Raw genomic sequence first — 18,879 nt, 5'->3', positions numbered from 1 at the left:
TTTTCCTGGAATAAATTCAGGATCTGGGGATGGGCTGTTTTACAGAAAGACTCGCAGCCCTGACTAAAGGATTTTGCAGAAGAGCCAGACTTCTCCCTTCCTGCTTTCCCTTACCGTTTGTACCAAGCCTCGGCATCCCTGTTCTGCCCCAATGAGCGGTAAAGCCTGCCCAGATTCACCATGGCCACGTGATGGTTGGGGCTGAGCTGGATGGCTTTCTGGTAGTGGGAAACCGCCGCCTCTGGAGATCCTGCAAAAGAGGGTTAGGCCTGGTCAGGACTGCCCTTGACACAAGCAGCCAAGCTAGGGTATCACCTGCCCAGGGAAGCACACTGAGGAGCGTGCATTGGTCTTCAACCTGCTGAACGAAAACAAATCAGAAAGAGTAATCCTATTTTGTGCTTTTTGAGTTCTGCTAAAAAGAAGACTGAGAGGGGATATGATGACCATCTTCAAGTACTTGAAGGGTTGTCATATAGAGGAGGGTGCCGAGTTGTTTTCTGTTGACCCAGAAGGTTGGACCAGAACCAACGGGTTGAAATTAAATCAAAAGAGTTTCCTCTAGACATTAGGAAGAAGTTTCTAACAGAGTGGTTCCTCAGCGGAACAGGCTTCCTCAGGAGGTGGTAAGCTCTCCTTCCCTGGAGGTATTTAAGAAGAGGCTGGACAGCCATCTGTCAGCAATGCTGATTCTATTACTTTAGGCAGATCATGCGAGGGAGGGCATCTTCGCCATCTTCTAGGCATGGAGTAGGGGTCACTGGGGGTGCGGAGGGGGGAGGTAGTTGTGAATTTCCTGCATTGTGCAGGGGGTTGGACTAGATGACCCTGGTGGTCCCTTCCAACTCTGTGATTCTATGATCTAGGACCAGGTTTCATGAAAGATGGCTTTCCTTCTCCCATATGAACTTACTGAATGTTTAGAAGAACAGTTGGTTTTCATTCCGTGCTTTTCTCTACCAGAGTCTCAGCCCTGACCTGGATGGCCCAGGCTAGCCTTATCTCATCAGATCTCAGAAGCTAAGCAGGGTCAGCCCTGGTTAGTATTTGGATGGGAGACCACCAAGGAATACCAGGGTTGCTGTGCAGAGGAAGGCACTGGCAAACCACCTCTGTTAGTCTCTTGCCATGAAAACCCCAAAAGGGGTTGCCATAAGTCAGCTGCAACTTGACGGCACTTTGCACACACACACAAGGAGTCTCAAAGTGGCTTACAATCACCTTCCCTCCCACTCCTCACAACAGACACCCTGTGAGGTAGGTGGGGCTGAGAGAGTTCCAAGAGAACTGTGACTAGCCCAAGGTCACCCAGCAGGCTTCATGTGGAGGAGTGGGGAAACTAACCCAGTTCTCCAGATTAGGGTCCACCGCTCTAAACCACTACACTACGCTAGCTCTCTTGTGGTCCTAGTTAAAGTCAAAAAGTGGGATTAAAATGTTTTATGGGAATGGAAATGTACAATCTGGTTTGAAGGTATTTTGGGCATAACCCTATTCATCCTACAGAAGTACAGGAACATGCAACATGGCCACCATGAAGACAGAGATGGCAGAACAGCCACATATTGGTCAATGCAGAGAAAACTCAAAGTAGCTGTCTCATCATCATGTATTTTTATTAATGTATTTATTGGCTGTTCCATTGAATTGGTCTTGTATTGCTTTTTATTACACATTAAAGTTAGTTTCTTGCCTACTATTCAATTCTGCTTGTTTCTTCTATTGCTACAGGCTAATATGTATCTTTGTGTGTGACACCTATGCAACAGTCTAATCTCTGTGCGTGAGCTATAATATCCCATCCCATTCATTCTTCTCCTCCCTGAACCTTCCTTGCTACCAATCTGAGTAAGCAATACCAGGCCAAACAAGATAACAGTAGATAGGGCAGCTCCATATAGACTGGAGAGACCTGTATCAACAGCCAATATGGTGTAGAAGAAGAAGAGTTGGTTTTATATGCCAACTTTCTCTACCACTTAAGGAAGAATCAAACTGGCTTACAATCACCTTCCCCACAACAGACACCCTGTGAGGTCGGGTGTCTGGGGATGACAGAGCTCTAAGACAGCTGTGACTAGCCCAAGGTCACCCAGCTGACTTCATGTGTAGGAGTGGGAAACCACCCGGTTCTTCAGATTAACGCCCGCCACTCATGTAGAGGAGTGGGGAATCAAACCTGGTTCTCCAGATCAGAGTCCACCGCTCCAAACCACCGCTCTTAACCACTACACCACACTGGCTCTGGTATAGTGGTTAGTGTTGGGCTAGGGTTTGGAAGACCCCCAGATCGTCTCCCTGCTCTGCCATGGAAGCTTGCTGGGACACTTTGGCCCAGTCACACTCTCAGCCTAACCTACCTCAAAGGGTTGTTATGAGGATAAAATAGAGGAAAGGAGAATGATGTAAGCCGCTTTGGTCCCCATCAGGGAGAAAGGCAAGGTATAAATGAAGTAAATAAATATTTAAACCCCTGCTCAGCCATGTATGGGTGTGAAAGCTGGACAGTGAAGAAAGCTGATAGGAAGAAAATAGATTCCTTTGAAATGTGGTGTTGGAGGAGAGTGTTGCGGATTCCATGGACTGCCAAAAAAACAAATCAGTGGGTTATAGATCAAATCAAGCCTGAACTGACCCTAGAAGCTAAAATGAATAAACTGAGGCTATCGTATTTTCGTCACGTCATGAGACGACAAGAGTCACTGGAAAAGACAGTCATGCTAGGAAAAGTTGAGGGCAGCAGGAAAAAAGGAAGACCCAACAAGAGATGGACTGACTTAATAAAGGAAGCCACAGCCCTCAATTTGCAAGATCTGAGCAAGGCTGTCAAAGACAGGACATTTTGGAGGATTTTCATTCATAGGGTCGCCATGAGTCGGAAACGACTTGATGGCACTTAATACACACACACAGCCGTGAAGCTCATGATGTAGCCTCGGACCAGTGGTATCTCCCAGGCTAGCCTGTTGGGGTTGTTGCGAGGATAAAATAAGATTAACCTTGGCCAGCCTGAGCTTCCTAGGAGGAAAACAAGAAGGCCTTACAGTCAGTCTGTGGCAGAGGTGATACCCCCTCTGCCCAGTGGACCACACTGGCATGGCTTAAACAGTCCTGCGTTGCAACTCTATTTCCATGCCACCACATGGTGGAGCTACCTGTCTGTATTTGCTACTAGCAAGCCATGACAGATGAGACTTCTGGGGAAATTTATTACAGCAGAGAGAGAGGGGTGGGGAGAGAGAGAGCGCTGTGTGTAAACTGATTAAGCAGAATCATTCATAGGTGTCTCTGCATTAAAAACAACGGTGACAAATGTGTTGATTTCATCCTGCAGGAAAATGACAGATTGCTAGCCTTGAGAAGCAAGCAGCTATTTAAGATAAATTTTGTACATGAATCCACTGCCTGTCACGTGGAAAACATCTCCCACAGCAGAATGCATACATAATCTTGTGTAAAATTCAAACAAACACGTCAAGGTTAAAAATAACCAAAATTTAAGTTGCACAGTGTGTGCGTGTGTTTTGGGGTGGGGAGACTCTTAAAGCGCTATTCTCTTAATTTCATGATAAACTTTCAACCATTTCACATTAACATAGAGCAGCAGAGTGGAGCTATCCTGGGGACACAGCCTATATTTTGGTACTGCAAACTCAAGGCTGGATTACTGCAATGTGTTGCACATGGGGCCTGCCCTTAAAGTATGTCCAGAACAAGTAGAGAGCCCTGTGGATTTTCCGCCCTGATTCTAAAGGATAATTTCAAATCATCATGGCTTCAGGCAGTCTTTAGGAAGCTGGTTAGAATAGGACTGGGCCCAGAGGTCGTGTCTCAGATGGGAAACGAACAGGATAAAAGTCTAATTAAACAGAGGATCTGGGACACAGAAAGATAGGAGGATGTGGGGAGGTCTCCGGCCTTCATATCAACAGAGAATAATAGGTACAAAGTAGCCCCAGCATCCTATCTGTTTCAGTTGGAAGGAGGAAGCTATAGGAGAGCATTTACCTTAGCACGCGTCCAGGCTCTCCCTTCGGCTGTGTTGGAAGGCCGTTTTAAGAAGATACCAATATCAGAGAGACTCTGCCTCTGTGGGTCAGGGGAGCTGATCAGTGGCACATTTTTTATTTGGTTGTCCCTGGTATAATGAGGCTCGTGTCCAGCTCATTTTTCCCCTAATAAAAGGTGTCACAGGGGTACCGCAAGCAGATTTATTGCAGATGTTGTTACTGGGGGAAAACAAGCAATGTTACATCCTCCACTGCCAGGTTCTGTGCAGTAGCGATTAAAATTAGTCAATCTAAGAGTATTCCTAAGGTGTGTAAGGATTAACCTCAAAAGGGCGTCCATCGGTTATGTAATTATGTATTCAGACTATCTAGGACTGAGTTCCCAGAAAGAAGGATTATGTTGTAACAGCATATAGTATGTATATGAGTATATTTGCCCGTTGAACTAACCATATGTATTTTTCTGGCAAGGCCGTAATAAAGTGTTTGTTTGTTTGAGAGCCTTGTGACCTCCCAGTTAAAGGACAGGGAACAGATTCCCAACAACAGAAGTCAAGTATTTGTTTCGGCTTCCCATGTCTTTCAAGACACCTTTCAAGGTTCATTTTCGGATCTACAAAACCCTAACTTGCTTCGGCCACGAACACCTGAGAATTCACCTTTCCTGAGCCCTTTCACAAGCTCTGAGGGTTGACTGAAGAAGAAAGCAAGAAAACGTACTCTTAATTCTGTATTTCCTAATTCCTACCGTAAGCATCCTTATGGGAAAGCTCCCATCCAATCCACCATATCATGGCCTGTGGCTTGACTTCCACATGTGTCAATGGATTGGAAAGACCTGGATTCAAATTCCTACACAGCCATGATATGTCGCAAAGTTTGCCATCCCATGGAAATCCCATGGAGGATTTTCTTGATAATATCCAATATTCCTGAAGGAATAATCATAACTTATATGGATTCATCTGGTACCAGGGAGGATGATCAGGGATCTGGAGACCAAGCTTTATGAGAAAAGGCTGAGAGAGTTGGGAAAGTTTAGTCTGGAGAAGAGGAGGTTGAGGAGGGACATGACTGCTCTCTTTAAAGTATTTGAAGGGTTGTCCCTTAGAGAAGGGTGGGGAGCTGTTCCTGTTGGCAGCAGAAGATAGACAATAATGGGTTTAAATTACAGGTGGAAAGGGACCGGTTGGATATTAGGATTTTTTTTTTTACAGTAAGAGTTGTTCAACAGTGAATCAGCTATCTAGGGAGGAGGTGTGCTCCCCCTTACTGGCAGTCTTTAAGCAGAGGCTGGACAAGCACTTGTCAGGGATGCTCTAGGCTGATCCTGCATTGAGCAGGGGGTTGGACTAGATGGCCTGCATGGCTCCTTCCAACTCTATGATTCTAAACTCTTCATGCAAGCCAAAAGATCTACATTCCAAATAGTATTACGCAACAATAGTGGAATAACAAAGTCTGCCTAGTAAACGTCAGGATGTGACATCACCCCATGGGTCAGGAATGACCCGGTGCTTGCACAGGGGACCTTTACCTTTTTAAGAACCTACATGGTGTGGTGGTTAGAGTGCTGGGCTAGGATCTGAGAGACCCATAGATGCCTCCCCCTCCCTCCCTTTAAAAGATGCCTACCAAATCAAACTCCCTCAAAAGCCCTGGCAAACAAGCAAGCCTTGCAGCGGCTCTTGTAGATCTCTAAAGAGGGCCCCCCTCACCTCTTCAGCACCCCCTTCACATATATGAGAAGAATGGCTTTGGAGTCTGCTTTAAAAAGAAAGACCCTAGCTCTCATGGTTGTATGGGAAACTGTGAATCAATCCTGGAACAGTGGTAGTGGACAGCTCTATTTTATAAGGACACAGAAACCTGGATATCCAGTATAAACTCTGCTGGTCACTGGAGTTTTTGCTCTATGAAAGAAGGGAGGACAAAGAGCCGTGCGTCTGCGCATGGTAACATGCCGAATTTATGCACATCCCAGCTTAATGTCAACTTAACATTACATCTGAATGAAGCTCAGAAGGCAAATAAACAGAGAAAACTAAGGACCTATTAGGTTTTTAAATTACAATATTTTAATTATCTTGTTCTAAGAAGTTAATTGATGGTTTGAAAGGGTCGGGGGTGGATAACAACAGGTCTCCCGGTCGTGTCAGCTGGCAAGAGAGAGATTTGACACAGTTCCCAGCATTTTTACTGCTATGCTTTTCACGTGTGCTGTCAAAAATGTCTTTGGGGGACGTGGGTGGAATTATAGGACAGTATGAGGGCAAAGCAGAGTGAAAGACATATTCCTCATATCAAGCCCATGTTTCTGACATCCTTGACTTTAGATGTGACACAAAATCTCACTGCGTAAACGAAATAAAAACTGCCAATTCCAGTGCTTGACTAGTTTTTTGGGGGAGTGGAGGAAGTTGTACATTAAGGCTGGATAAGAATAGACACTGGTTTTTATACCTAGCTTTTCTCTACCTTTAAGGAGTCTCAAAGGAGCCCCGTGGCGCAGAATGGTAAGCTGCAGTACTGCAGTCCAAGCTCTGCTCACAACCTGAGTTCGATCCTGACAGAAGTTGGTTTCAGGTAGCCGGCTCAAGGTCGGTAAAATGAGTACCCAGCTTGCTGGGGGTAAAGGGAAGATGACTGGGGAAGACACTGGCAAACCACCCCACAAACAAAGTCTGCCTAGGAAACGTTGGGATGTGATGTCACCCCTGGGGCTGTCGATTTGGTTCCATCCAACAAGAAAAACAGCCGAATTTTTCCTGATTCGGCGGTTTCTACTTCGGATAGAACCAAAGTAAAAAAAGGCGGGAAAACGATGAACCGAACTCGGTGAGTTCGGGCGGACGCCGGATAAATTCGTACAAGTTCAGTGCCCCCAAAGCAGCATTCTCCCGCGACCAATCGGTGGCCAAGCTGGGTCTTCTTCTGGCCAATCAGTCATGGATGAGTGCGTGAGCCCAGCCGCTGTGCGGCCCGGGGAGAGAGAGAGTGTCTGTCTGTGTGAGAGAGAGATCCTCGTGGGGGTGTATGTGTGTGCACATTCGCGACTTTCTGCAGCTTCAGGGGGCATTTTTGGAGGTAGAGGTCCCAAACCTTCGGGGTAGCTTGGAGGGACCCTACTTGCAAGAACCCCCATGTTTTGTAAAGAATGGCTCAGAGGCCCCCGAGTTATGCGACCCCAATTGGAATAAAGACATTAAAAACACATTCGTGGCTTTCCACGGCTCCAGGGGGGGCATTTTTTGGAGGTAGAGGTCCCAAACCTTTGGGGTAGCTTGGAGGGACCCTACTTGCAAGAACCCCCAAGTTTTGTGATGGTTGGATCAGGGGCCCCCGAGTTATGTGGTTCCCCCCCATCCACCCATTGGAATGATTGGGAGCAGGCGATCCTTAATGTGCATCTAGAGAGCGGCAAATCCAAGGCAAAACCTCCCGTGCATAAATGGCCAGAGAGAGTCTGACTCTCTCTGTGTGTGAGTCTGCTAGAATTGTATTGGGTTACTCCTGAGTCCTGACTCTCAGTCCCTGCTCCTGATGGAAGAGAAGAAGACATCCACAGTAAGACCCATTTTGGGGCTTCTCTCTATAACTTTTTTCCTGTGTGTGTGTATGGGGGGGGAGAGTCTGTGTGTGTGTGAGGGGGGAAACCAAAGGGGGGTGGGTTTACCTGTTCTGCTGGGGGGTGGGCTCGATTGCCTCTGTGTGGGACTGTGCTTTCTGCTGTTTTCACCGGTTGCCAACTTCGTCTGGAGTTAACTGTGGGTTAAACAGTCTCTCTCTCTGGCTGGCTCCTATTTTTCCAATGGGCTGTGCAGCCGCTCCTGTTGTTTATAATGGGCTAGCCTGTCATTCGTTTTAGTACATCCCATGTCAGTGAGTCTCTGTCTGGCCCGTCCTTTTCCTTTGTTTGGAATTTGCATCTTCTCGTTTGGGGGGGCTGTTCTGCTGGGGGGAGGCTTGGTTGCCTCTGTGGAGTATGATTTGGGAGGTTACCTGTCTTGGGGGGGGGGCTTGATCTCTTTGCAAGTGGAAAGCCGTGAATGTGTTTTTAATAGTTTTATTCCAATGGGCACATTGGGGGGGACCCCTTCCGGGGCCCATATCTCGGGACCCCCCTAACCCAATCTTTACAAAACTTGGGGGTTCTTGCTAGAAGGGTCTCCTCAAGATACACTGAAAGTTTGGGACCTCTACCTCCAAAAATGCCCCCCCGAGCCGCGGAAAGCCGTGAATGTGTTTTTAATGGCTTTAAATGGCCGAATTTATTTGCAAACTCCGAACTTAGTGCCGAGTTCCACGGATCCGAATCAGGGGAGTTCGGACTTAGGCATTTCCTGAATAAAAACGGGGCGAATTTTGCCGAATCCGAATTTTATTGATTTTTTTTTTAACAGCCCTAGTCACCCCATGGGTCAGGAATGACCTGGTGCTTGCACAGGGGACCTTTACCTGTTAAAGGAGTCTCGAAGTGGCTTACAATCACCTTCCCTTCCCCTCCCCACAATAGACACCTTGTGAGGTAGGTGGGGCTGAGAGAGTTCTGAGAGAGCTGTGACTAGCCCAAGGTCACCCAGCAGGCTTCATGTGTAGGAGTGGGGAAACTGGCCCGGTTGTCCAGATTAGAGTCCACTGCTCTTAACCACTACGCAACACTGGTGTAGAAGGTTACCTATACTTTAAAACATAAAGGCTACGTTCTCATCCTTCACCTCTTCTAAGATCTTTAGAGAGGAAAATACAATTGCAAAACAGGAAGGGTTCGATGACAGCTCTGCACACAAAGACAGGAGGACTACATACGTATTCCATATGCCCAGCAATTCTGTCCCTGCCAGTCAGGCAAGACAGAAACTATTGAACATGTCTTACTGGATTGTTGCATCTATCAGGAGATTAGATCTAGGTTTATCATGCCAATGTTTCTCAGATATCCAGGTAGACCAAATTCCTTTTATACTGACCTTCTTCTTGCCGACTGTTCCAATGAAACCACCCTTAAGGTGGCAAAATCTTTGCACTGGCATGCTCAATAAGACAGAAGAAGGTAGCTTAAATTTTAAATACTCTTATTAAATATAGTTAATGTATAGAGATTTAGGTGTTTTAAATGTACTTTTTGCTAATGCTGTATATTAAGAAATTGTGAGCAGGTATGTCTGATGTCCTTGCCCGTAAAATGGAGTAGAGTACAATAGTCATGTATTTAGACTAAGGATTTGTCCCCTTGGATCAGAGATGTATTATTGTAATGGTGATATCCGATAATTTTAATATGGCGGGAACTATGGCAACTGTTGCTGGTCTTTGGCTGTAAATAAACTTGACAGGAGGACTGGGGGAGGAAGGAGGGATCATGTAAGCCCATTTTAGTTCCCGCCATGAACAAACTCCAGTGTGCTCATGATAATGAATGCAGCCAATGTATCTGCAAAAAACTTGAATTCTGCCAGAGTTAAGATATATAGATTTGTAAAAGGGTACTGCTTATCTCCCCCACCCCCAGTACATTAGAGCAACAGATTGCCCACAGATTGGTGAGACATCCAAAATTGCTTTCCCTGCCACGGCCTGGCCTTTAAAACACTTTTCCCCAAGTGTTCCACGAACTTTGTCCCCGTTTTAACTTTGAGATATGCTGAGCATGGCAGCCGAAAGTTCCGGCAGTTGCATAAGCTTCGCTGACAATTGCTTAGCCAAGTGTTTCATGCCGGTATGTGGGGGGGGGAGGGCTTCTCAAGAAGCAAAAGGGCAGCTCGCTTTGTTGGTCGACTATTCAAACTCAGCCAATTAAAACATGCCATTTTGCAGTGACAATTTCTATTATGCGTATGCCAGGCAGGGAACAGAAGGCACAGACGCTGGAATTGAGTCAGTAGCTTATGAGTGAAGTGCTCACCAGTGCTGCTGAGAAAAGCATTCTTCCACTCCACACACAACTTTCCTGTTTGCCCCCCCCAAAAAAAGGGCCTATTTGCAAAGCTTTATTTATTTTATGGCAGCTGTGCTCTGCCCTCTCCAAGCTGAAGAGCCGCTCTGCTGCCAAGCAGCTGCGGAACAGGGGGAAGAAAGCATCTGGAGTGTTTGTGGCTTCGAACGGTTGTCCCGCATTACTGTCAGGACACGGTGCGCAGCCGCTGCTGCGAGGCCCCGAGAGATGGGAAGGCAGAGCTTTGCTGGGATTAAAAAAGACAAACAACCGCAGGCTGGATATTGCTGCTAATTACAAATCCTCGCAAATGCACGCAGTATGACCGGCCGATCGAGGAGTGGAATCGGGATTTATTCATTTAGTTAAAGGAGTTTTAGGGCTCTCCAATTTCAATATTAATTTCTGAAAACTGGCATTTCCTGCACAGCCAAATTAAATACCAAATAAAATGCTTTGTGTCGAACTGTTAACAGGTGAGAAAGGGAAGGTGGAACCATGCCTGCAGACACATCTGCTGTTTAATCCGGGCAGGTGTGGTGATGTGTGCGATCCTGCTTAAAGACACACACGACAGAATCACATCATATTGTCACTTCATCGGTAAAAGCAGGTGGGTACCAACCATCAAGCCAATTCAGTGAAGGCAACTCAGGACCCAAAAAAAGAAGAGGGAAAAATGTCTCTGAGAAATACCAGTAGAAGTTGGGGGGGGGGGCAGCATCAAATTATTTCAAGTATATTCACAAATGTCACCGCACAAAATGGGAGGCACTTTACATCATCCATGAATGTTTACTTCTGACGAAGCCCTGATTTTTTCATGACCACAATGCAAATGCTTACAGAAGTCTCAGAAGAAGAAGAGTTGGTTTTTATATGCTGACTTTCTCTACCACTTAAGGGAGAATCAAACCGGCTTACAATCACCTTCCCTTCCCCTCCCCAAAACTGATACCTTCTGAGGTAGGTGGGGATGAGAGAATATGACTAGCCCAAGGTCACTCAGCTGGCTTCATGTGTAGGAGAGGGGGAATAAATCCAGTTCACCAGATTAGCCTCTGCCGCTCATGTGGAGGAGTGGGGGAATCAAACCTGGTTCTCCAGATCAGAGTCCACTGCTCTTAACCACTATACCATGCTGGCTCTCAGGGTTCTTGAACGGTTCTCACAAATAAACTGAGCCAATTAACCATGTAATCCTAAACAGACTTACACCCTTCTAAACTTATTGACTTTCAGAAAAGATCCAATAACCTAGATGCAGCATACAAACCCCAGCTCCTTTTTTACTTACCGGTATCCACTAAGAAAACCCCATAGTTGTTATGAAGATCTGAGCTCTCTGGGCAATTTCGTATTCCAGCCTGGTATACTTCCTCTGCATCTTTTAATTGATCCTTGAACACAGAGAGAATTCGGAAATGTGGTTATTCAAAGTACAGTTAGCCCTGCTATAAATTGTCACCTACTGATTTCTTTCACAGAATCAGCTGGCTTGTGGGGATGGACACATACATGCACAGCCCTCCCTATAAGCCAGCACTAGCCTTGAAAGAGCAATTCCCCCACCCCAGAGGGCCCAATGAATAGTCTGGGTATATGCAATGCCATCCTGCACAGTGAAACTAAGCAAGTCTGCTGCCATTCCAAACTCCTTGAATAATAAACTCCTTGGAGAGGCTGTGGCTCAGTGGTAGAGCATCTGCTTGGCATGCAGAAGGTCCCATGGTTCAATCCCCAGTGTCTTCAGTTAATGGGACTAGGCAAGTAGGTGATGTGAAAGACCTCTACCTGAGACCCTGGAGAGCCGCTGTCGGTCTGAGTAGACAATACTGACTTTGATGGACCAAGGGTCTGATTCAGTATAAGACAGCTTCATGTGTTCAATAAGCTGAATAATAATTAAGGGGGGAGTCAGGTACTAATGTGTGAAACAAACCATATAACAACTGGTACGCAACCAATATGGAGTTATTTTCAAAACTCAAAATAATATATTCATTACATACATGAATATCAATTCAATAATATATATGAATATCAATTCAATAATATAGTTGCAAATCAAAGGCACATTTTACATTTGTAATACAAGTCTTACAAATAAGCATTTTTAATCCAAAATGAATGGAGACTCTATTGCCTTTTTTATATATGCAAAACTTCTTCATAGATCACAAGTAACTTTCTGAGAAGCGGATACTGCATTATCTGCTGTCAAATAGATCGGTCAATTGCATGAGAGATGTTGCAACCTTTCTCTTAATAGTGTCAAGGAAAAATTAAATTTCACTTCCCCCTTTTAAAGTATTAAGTGGTTGATGGATAGCCAGTGGCTGTTAAATCTAGGGAAAGGAAAGTTTTCTGGTAGGAACCAGCAATATAGTATTATTTTATTCTGATGTAATGTTTTAGTTCAAGATATCAGCGGCAGCCTCCCAGATGCCTTTTCCGAAACAACAGGCCTTCAGCAAAGACCTCCTATAATTGTAGCACCAATCTGGGAAACCTGAAACAAGGCTGATGGGCTTATTCTTCCTGTACTGTACTGAATTCCAATCATTTGACACCATAAGCTTTTCCACACAAAAAATGGTATTAGAGAATAAGACTGAAGGCTACAATGGTATCTTGCAGCTTGCAAGATTGGGGAGCCAATTCCCAAACTTTTGAGAAAGGTACAAAGTCTTCCAAAGCAACAGAATACGGTCTCAGAAAGTTCACTAGAACACTGTTTTGTGTAAGGGTTCTCTCTTTCCGCTCCGGTTTGGAAAATCACCTTTCAAGAGGAGGACAGGGTAATTACGCTGACTTACAGCCCAACTTCTGTGAGCATGAAACATTAATCTTAAGTGCACCTTTTACAACTACTGGAGCAAAGGAACATCAGTGCTCATTTTAGATTCCCAGGCTGCTGGGGAAAACGTGCTGTGCAGGACCAACCAAGGCAAATCCCATCCCCAAAAGAACCGTAATAAAAAATATATCCAGGACCTGCAAGTCATCAGTTTGGCTAGGAAACGTCTAGAAGTATAACTTGCAGCACTGGCGCCTAGTAATGCGCATTACTCTGGGAGCATGGAGAGTGAGATAGCACTGATCTTTCTCATTCTGAACCTCTTGCAACACGGGTTTCCTCCATGTGACTTGTTATCAGGTTATTTTCAGCTGGTGAGAAGGAACGGCACTTCAGCAACTGCTAGAGTCATGCAAGCAGAGGTCTATAAAATTCTGCATGCTATGGAGAGAGCGGACAGGGAGAAGCTTTTCTCCCTCTCTCATAATACCAGAACGTGGGGTCATCTGCTGAAGCTGGAGGGTGAGAGATTCAAAAATGATAAAAGTAAGTATTTCTTCACACAACACATAGTTAAACTGTGGAACTCCCTGCCCCAGGATGTGATGGCTGCCAACTTGGAAGGCTTTAAGAAGGGAGTGGACATGTTCATGGAGGAGAGGGCTATCCATGGCTACTAGTCAAAATGGATACTAGTCATGCTGCATACCTATTCTCTCCAGGAAGGCGAAATGGCCTGCCACCTGTTTTTGCCTCCTTCTTCTTCCAAAAGGGGAACTGCATGTGACCTCACAAAAGTAGTGTGAACAGTGAGGGGACAGGACGGCAGCTCAAGTTTAGTAATGAGTTGGTCAGGGAATACCTAGCTAAGTTAAATGGGTTCAAGTCTTAATAGCCTGCTGGATCTTCTACAGTACTAAAGGAACTTGCTGATGCACCATCGGAATATGTATCATCTTTGAGAAATCCTGGAGAACTGGTAAAGTGTAGCAAAAGTCATAGCATTAAAACGTCGGAAGGCCCCGCTGGCCGCTCCCAGGCCGCAGGGAAGGCGCACGGGCCGGCGGTGGCGGTAAGTTCCCCCTCCCTCCCTCCACCTACCGTATTGACCCGCGTATAAGCTGAGTTGGGTTTTTTCAGCCCTTTTTTGGGGCTGAAAAACTCGGCTTATACGCGAGTATATATGGTAACCTTATTTCTTTTTAATTGATTAGTGGATCCTGGAAATGTTGGGGATATAACATACCTTGATTTCAGTAAAGCAGTTAACGAAGTCCCTATCATATTTTGGTTAGTGAACTGATTAAATGTGGGCTAGATTATAGTACTGTCAGGTGGATTCACTGAAGGTTAGATAACTATAGTCCAAGAGTGCTCATCAATCTGGAAGAAAATGTTGAGTAAGGTGCTACAGGGCTCTGTTCTGGACCCAGTGCTCTTAAACATTTTTCTTAATGACTTGGATGAGGGGAGTGGGGGGAAATTAAATTTGCAATGAGACAACTCTGGGAAGGATAGCTAGCACCTTTGAAGACCTCCATATTCAGAGGCAATAAGCCTCTGAAACTCAGTGTTAGATGGAAAGGCCTCTGTGCCCTGGTTGTTGGCCCTCGGGGACAACTGGTTGGCTGCTGTATGAAAGAGGATGCTGGACTAGATGGACCACTGGTCTGGTCTAGCTGGGCTATTCTTAAATGTTCTTCTCAGATTTTCAGAACTGAAATACTGTGTCTAGTTTGGTGCACCACGCTTTTAAGAAAGATGTATGCAATTTGGAACAGGTGTGAAGGAGGGCAAGGAAGATGGTCAGGGGTCTGGAAAACAAGTCCCATGAGAAAGAACTGAATATGTTAGCATGGAAGAATTGAATATGTTAGCATGAGAAAAAGCTTGAAAGAACTGAATATGTTAGCATGGAAAAGGGAAGCCTGATCAGGCTCTTCAACTACTTGAAGGGCTGCCACATGGGAGAGGTCAAAGACTTATTCTCGGCTGCTCCAGTGAGAAAGATTAGATTGAATGGTCTCCAGGTACAGTAAGGCAGATATTAGTTGAATGTTAGGAGAAATTTATTAATGGTAAAAATAGTTCAGCAATGGAACCGATTACTTATGGAGGTTGTGATTGGCTCTCCCTTGCTAGAAGGTTTTCTAGAAGAGATTGGACAGTCATTAGTTGGGGATGCTCTAGCTCTGGATCTCCTGCATTGAGAAAGGGGTTGAACTAGATGGCTTCTTCCAACTCTATGTTGTGTAGTGGTTAAGAGCAATAGACTCTAATCTGGAGAACGGGGTTTGATTCCCCACCACTCCACATTAGCGGCGGATTCTAATCTGATGAACTGGGTTGGTTTCCCCACTCCTCCACATGAAGCTTGCTGGGTGACCATGGGCTAATCACAGTTCTCTCCGAACTCTCTCAGCCCGACCTACCTCACAAGGTGTCTGTTGTGGGGACAGGAAGGGAAGGAGATTGTAAGCTGGTTTGATTCTCCATAAAAGGTAGAGAAAATCGGGGTATACAAACCAACTCTTCTTCTTCTATTTATTGTACCTTGTTCACATATTCCGTGAATATCATTTTGGATATGTGTGTGTGTGCTAAGTGCCATCAAGTCGCTTCCGACTCATGGCGACCCTATGAATCAATGTCCTCCAAAATGTCCTATCTTTGACAGCCTTGCTCAGATCTTGCAAACTGAGGGCTGTGGCTTCCTTTATTGAGTCAATCCATCTCTTGTTGGGTCTTCCTCTTTTTCTCCTGCCATTTAGGATATGTACCACTCTTTAATAGAGACACAAACCCCAGAGGATCCTATGCAAATTTTACGTAGGATAACACTGACAGCGCAGCTGCATAGGCAGCACAGACTAGATTATTGTACTGGAGTGATTTCAGGCAATTTAACCTTTTAAATAATGGGATTTTTAATAAATGTACCAAATCAGCCTTCGTTTAACTTCAAATCTTACAGATTGTCAGGATGCAGGGAGGTTTAAAGTATTTAGATTATCACAGAACGACTGCAAGGGGAGCAGAGCCTGGAAGGGCCTCTGAATATTTCTAGCTGTCTATCAAGAAAGAAGTTCTCAATACGGAACGAAGCACAGTCGCTTCTATCCAGAAATTCTCCTATCCATGAATGCTAAGATTCAGGAAGATAAAATCTATACTTCCAGACTCTGGGATTTGACTAAAAATAACCACCACAAAGTGAGAGTCAGGTGTTTTAGCTCTAGCAGTCACCCACGGCAGCCTCATTCTGCAAAGAAGGAATGGAATGCACACCTGGATCTTCAGATGGGGAAGCTGCATGATGTTTGGAGGTATACAGATTCCCTTCCACTCTCACGATCAACGAATCACACGCAACACCTCCACGTGGGTGCAACTACAGCTGGAATGTTCTTTTAACAAAAGAAACATTTGTAAGGAATAAATGAGCTTACTTAGAGGAGGGCAGGGAGCTGTTCCTGTTGGTAGCAGAGGATAGGACTCCCAATAATGGGTTTAAATTGCAGGTGGAATGATACCGGCTAGATGTTACTCTTTACGGTATTCTTTATTAAAAACAGTCATAGACCAGCACAACTCTTCACAATTTACCATTAAAACTCTTAGTGTTACGCTCTAACCACAGGTTAATAGAAATAGTAAAAAAGTTGTTTGTACTCTTTGCAAACTATATAAACTACCCATTAAAAGGCTAGATATTAGGAAAACTTTTTTTTACAGTAAGAGTTGTTTGACGGTGGAATCAGCTACGTAGGGAGGTGGTGAGCACCCCCTCCCTGGCAGTCTTTAAGCAGAGGCTGGACATGCACTTGACAGGGATGCTCTAGGCTGATCTTGCATTAAGCAGGGGATTGGACTATATGGCCTGTATGGCCCCTTCCAACTCTATGATTCTAAAAACATGAGTATCTGCTTGGGTCATCTGGACCAAGAAGATCCCAGAACATAACCCCCCCCCTACTTATTCTCTACTCACTTTTCTTTCTTTTTTTAAATTGCTTCCATGCATGACATAATGGCTGGAGGACTTGTATAGATCAAGCATGAACCTTTTCTATAGGTTTTCTATCATCTCAGCGACAAAGAAGGTTACAACTTCTAAGGGGCAATTGCTTATGACTCCCAGCCTCTTTGACTCTATATTAGTTATTGCTCTAAATGGCCTTTTGACCAGTGTTCCACACTGCTGAAAATCCATACCGTTTAAACCACTTGTCACTGTGAGCCATTAATTTCATTTATTTTCTGGAGCCAGTTCAACGTTGGAGCTTATTCATACTTCAATGGCAAGGAAGGGGAAAAAATTATCATGCAGAGATGGTTCTCTGCTCTATGCTTGTAGATAAAAGCAAGGCCAGAATCAAAAGGCAAAGTTCTGGTTTTCTTTCTCCTAACAGCCCTTGCAGCGTTTTCTACCTAGCCTATGAACCTAGACATTTTTAAAAAATCATTCCTCTAGGGAATAATAATAATGAGGAGGTGGTATGGTAGCATTTAATAATACAAAGAAAACCATTCTCCCCATTTCGTAAGTTTCATTTGCCTTATATAAACAAAAGAATGAAAGGATTCCAGAGTGTTTCAGTTGTTTGCAAAATAGTGCATGTACTCCTCCTGAGGAACAGTGAGGGAGACTCTCTCTCTCTCATGCACCACACGCAATGGTACACATGAACACATGAAGCTGCCTTATACTGTTTGTTTGTTTATTGTTGTTACGGTCGTAGACCAGCACAACTGCCTTATACTGAAACAGACCCTTGGTCCATCAAAGTCAGTATTGTCTACTCAGACCGGCAGCAGCTCTCCAGGGCCTCAGGCAGGAGTCTTTCACATCACCTACTTGCCTAGTCCATTTAACTGGAGATGCCGGGGACTGAACCTGGGACCTTCTGCATGCCAAGCAGATGCTCCACCACTGAGCCACAGCCCCTCCCCAAAGTTGTGACGACTGATAGCATACTGAGAGAACCTGCAATGATCTGGCTTTACTGTAGAGGGTTCCCATATTAGCCATCGTTTATAACAAGATTTGGAATAGGATTGCAAAATCATGGTGAATAAGGAATCTTAGTGAAGATCCCCATGACCCTTTCCTCTCTGTTTCTGAGAGGGCAGAATTGTAGGAATCAGATATGCACTATCAATCCTGCATGTCAAATATCATATCCTATATTAAGGTGTATATACCACGAGGGAACTTACGCTTGGGCCCAACATCCACTACAAGTGTAAGATGTTTGTCAGACAGCTGTAGAAGATAAAATGCTACAATATCAGAAAGGGAGGTGAATTCTTCAGAACATCTCTGTCAACTGCATAACATCTAAGCGGAGCTTCCACTCCCCTTCCTATTTGCAGGTATTTAAGCATCAGCACGGTCAGAGGCTCAAGCCTTTTGGGACCAGCCAAAAGGCCCCCTGGCTCTTGGCCCTTCACTCACAGCCTGTGCCCTTGAGTGAACAGAGCAAAGTGGATCAAGGACCAGTCCAGGATGGAGTTTATCGTACTCAGGGATTTCCCGCCCCCCACCCGTTCATTTAAATTGCTTTGGGGTCCCCAGAGGACAGAACAATGGGATTTTTTTAAAAGCTGCAGCGGCCGGGGATGGTGTGGCCACAGCGCCTCCAAAAAGGTTTGGTCACTGCAGCAGTGGGGGGGGGGGAAGGGCTTTCTAAAAACAAACATTTAGAAACGGAGAAGAAAGCCCCATTGAAAACAGTGATGCGGCGCCAACAGAAAGCTGGCGCCGCACCGCTGTGGCTAAAAGAAGCATTCCTGGGCTGAAAGGGGTTAGGAAGCTGCCTCCCAGCAGCTCTGCCCCTGGAACGCTCCAGGGAAGCCCTCCAAGGATGCCAGCGGGAGGTCTTGCGCTGGCGAGACACCAACAGGAGGCTGACCCAGCATCCGAGGGCCATGCTGCAACGGCCATCCAGGGCTTGGCGCAAGTGGCCCTACGCCAACGTCTGTGCCAGTCTGCCCAGCGAAAGTGGCACGGATGCTGACATAGGGGTAACGGCACCTCCATTCGGCCCCCAAACTCAGGAATGCGCTATTAATAAACAAAGAATAAAAATATACGATTTTGCAGTAGTTAACCAGAACAGCTCCTTGGTTAA

At 45.3% G+C, this 18,879-nt stretch overlaps 1 protein-coding gene across 1 annotated transcript in view; it reads right to left on the bottom strand.

Moving 5' to 3' along the window:
- The window catches only part of TMTC1 (transmembrane O-mannosyltransferase targeting cadherins 1), a 183,701-nt gene that overhangs the window by 11,368 nt on the left and 153,454 nt on the right, over positions 1 to 18,879 (bottom strand). Inside the window, exons 14-15 of the mRNA XM_056846824.1 lie at positions 11,243 to 11,345; positions 115 to 250 (exon numbers count right to left, since the gene is read on the bottom strand). Of these exons, the coding sequence (XP_056702802.1) occupies positions 115 to 250; positions 11,243 to 11,345 (239 nt within the window). The remainder of the gene's footprint in view (positions 1 to 114; positions 251 to 11,242; positions 11,346 to 18,879) is intronic.

The sequence above is a fragment of the Euleptes europaea genome, chromosome 3, assembly GCF_029931775.1.
Source record: "Euleptes europaea isolate rEulEur1 chromosome 3, rEulEur1.hap1, whole genome shotgun sequence".
In the NCBI taxonomy this organism is placed as follows: Eukaryota; Metazoa; Chordata; class Lepidosauria; order Squamata; family Sphaerodactylidae; genus Euleptes; species Euleptes europaea.
Note: the sequence above shows the minus strand (reverse complement) of the source record. Positions and strands in the feature narration are given on the sequence as shown.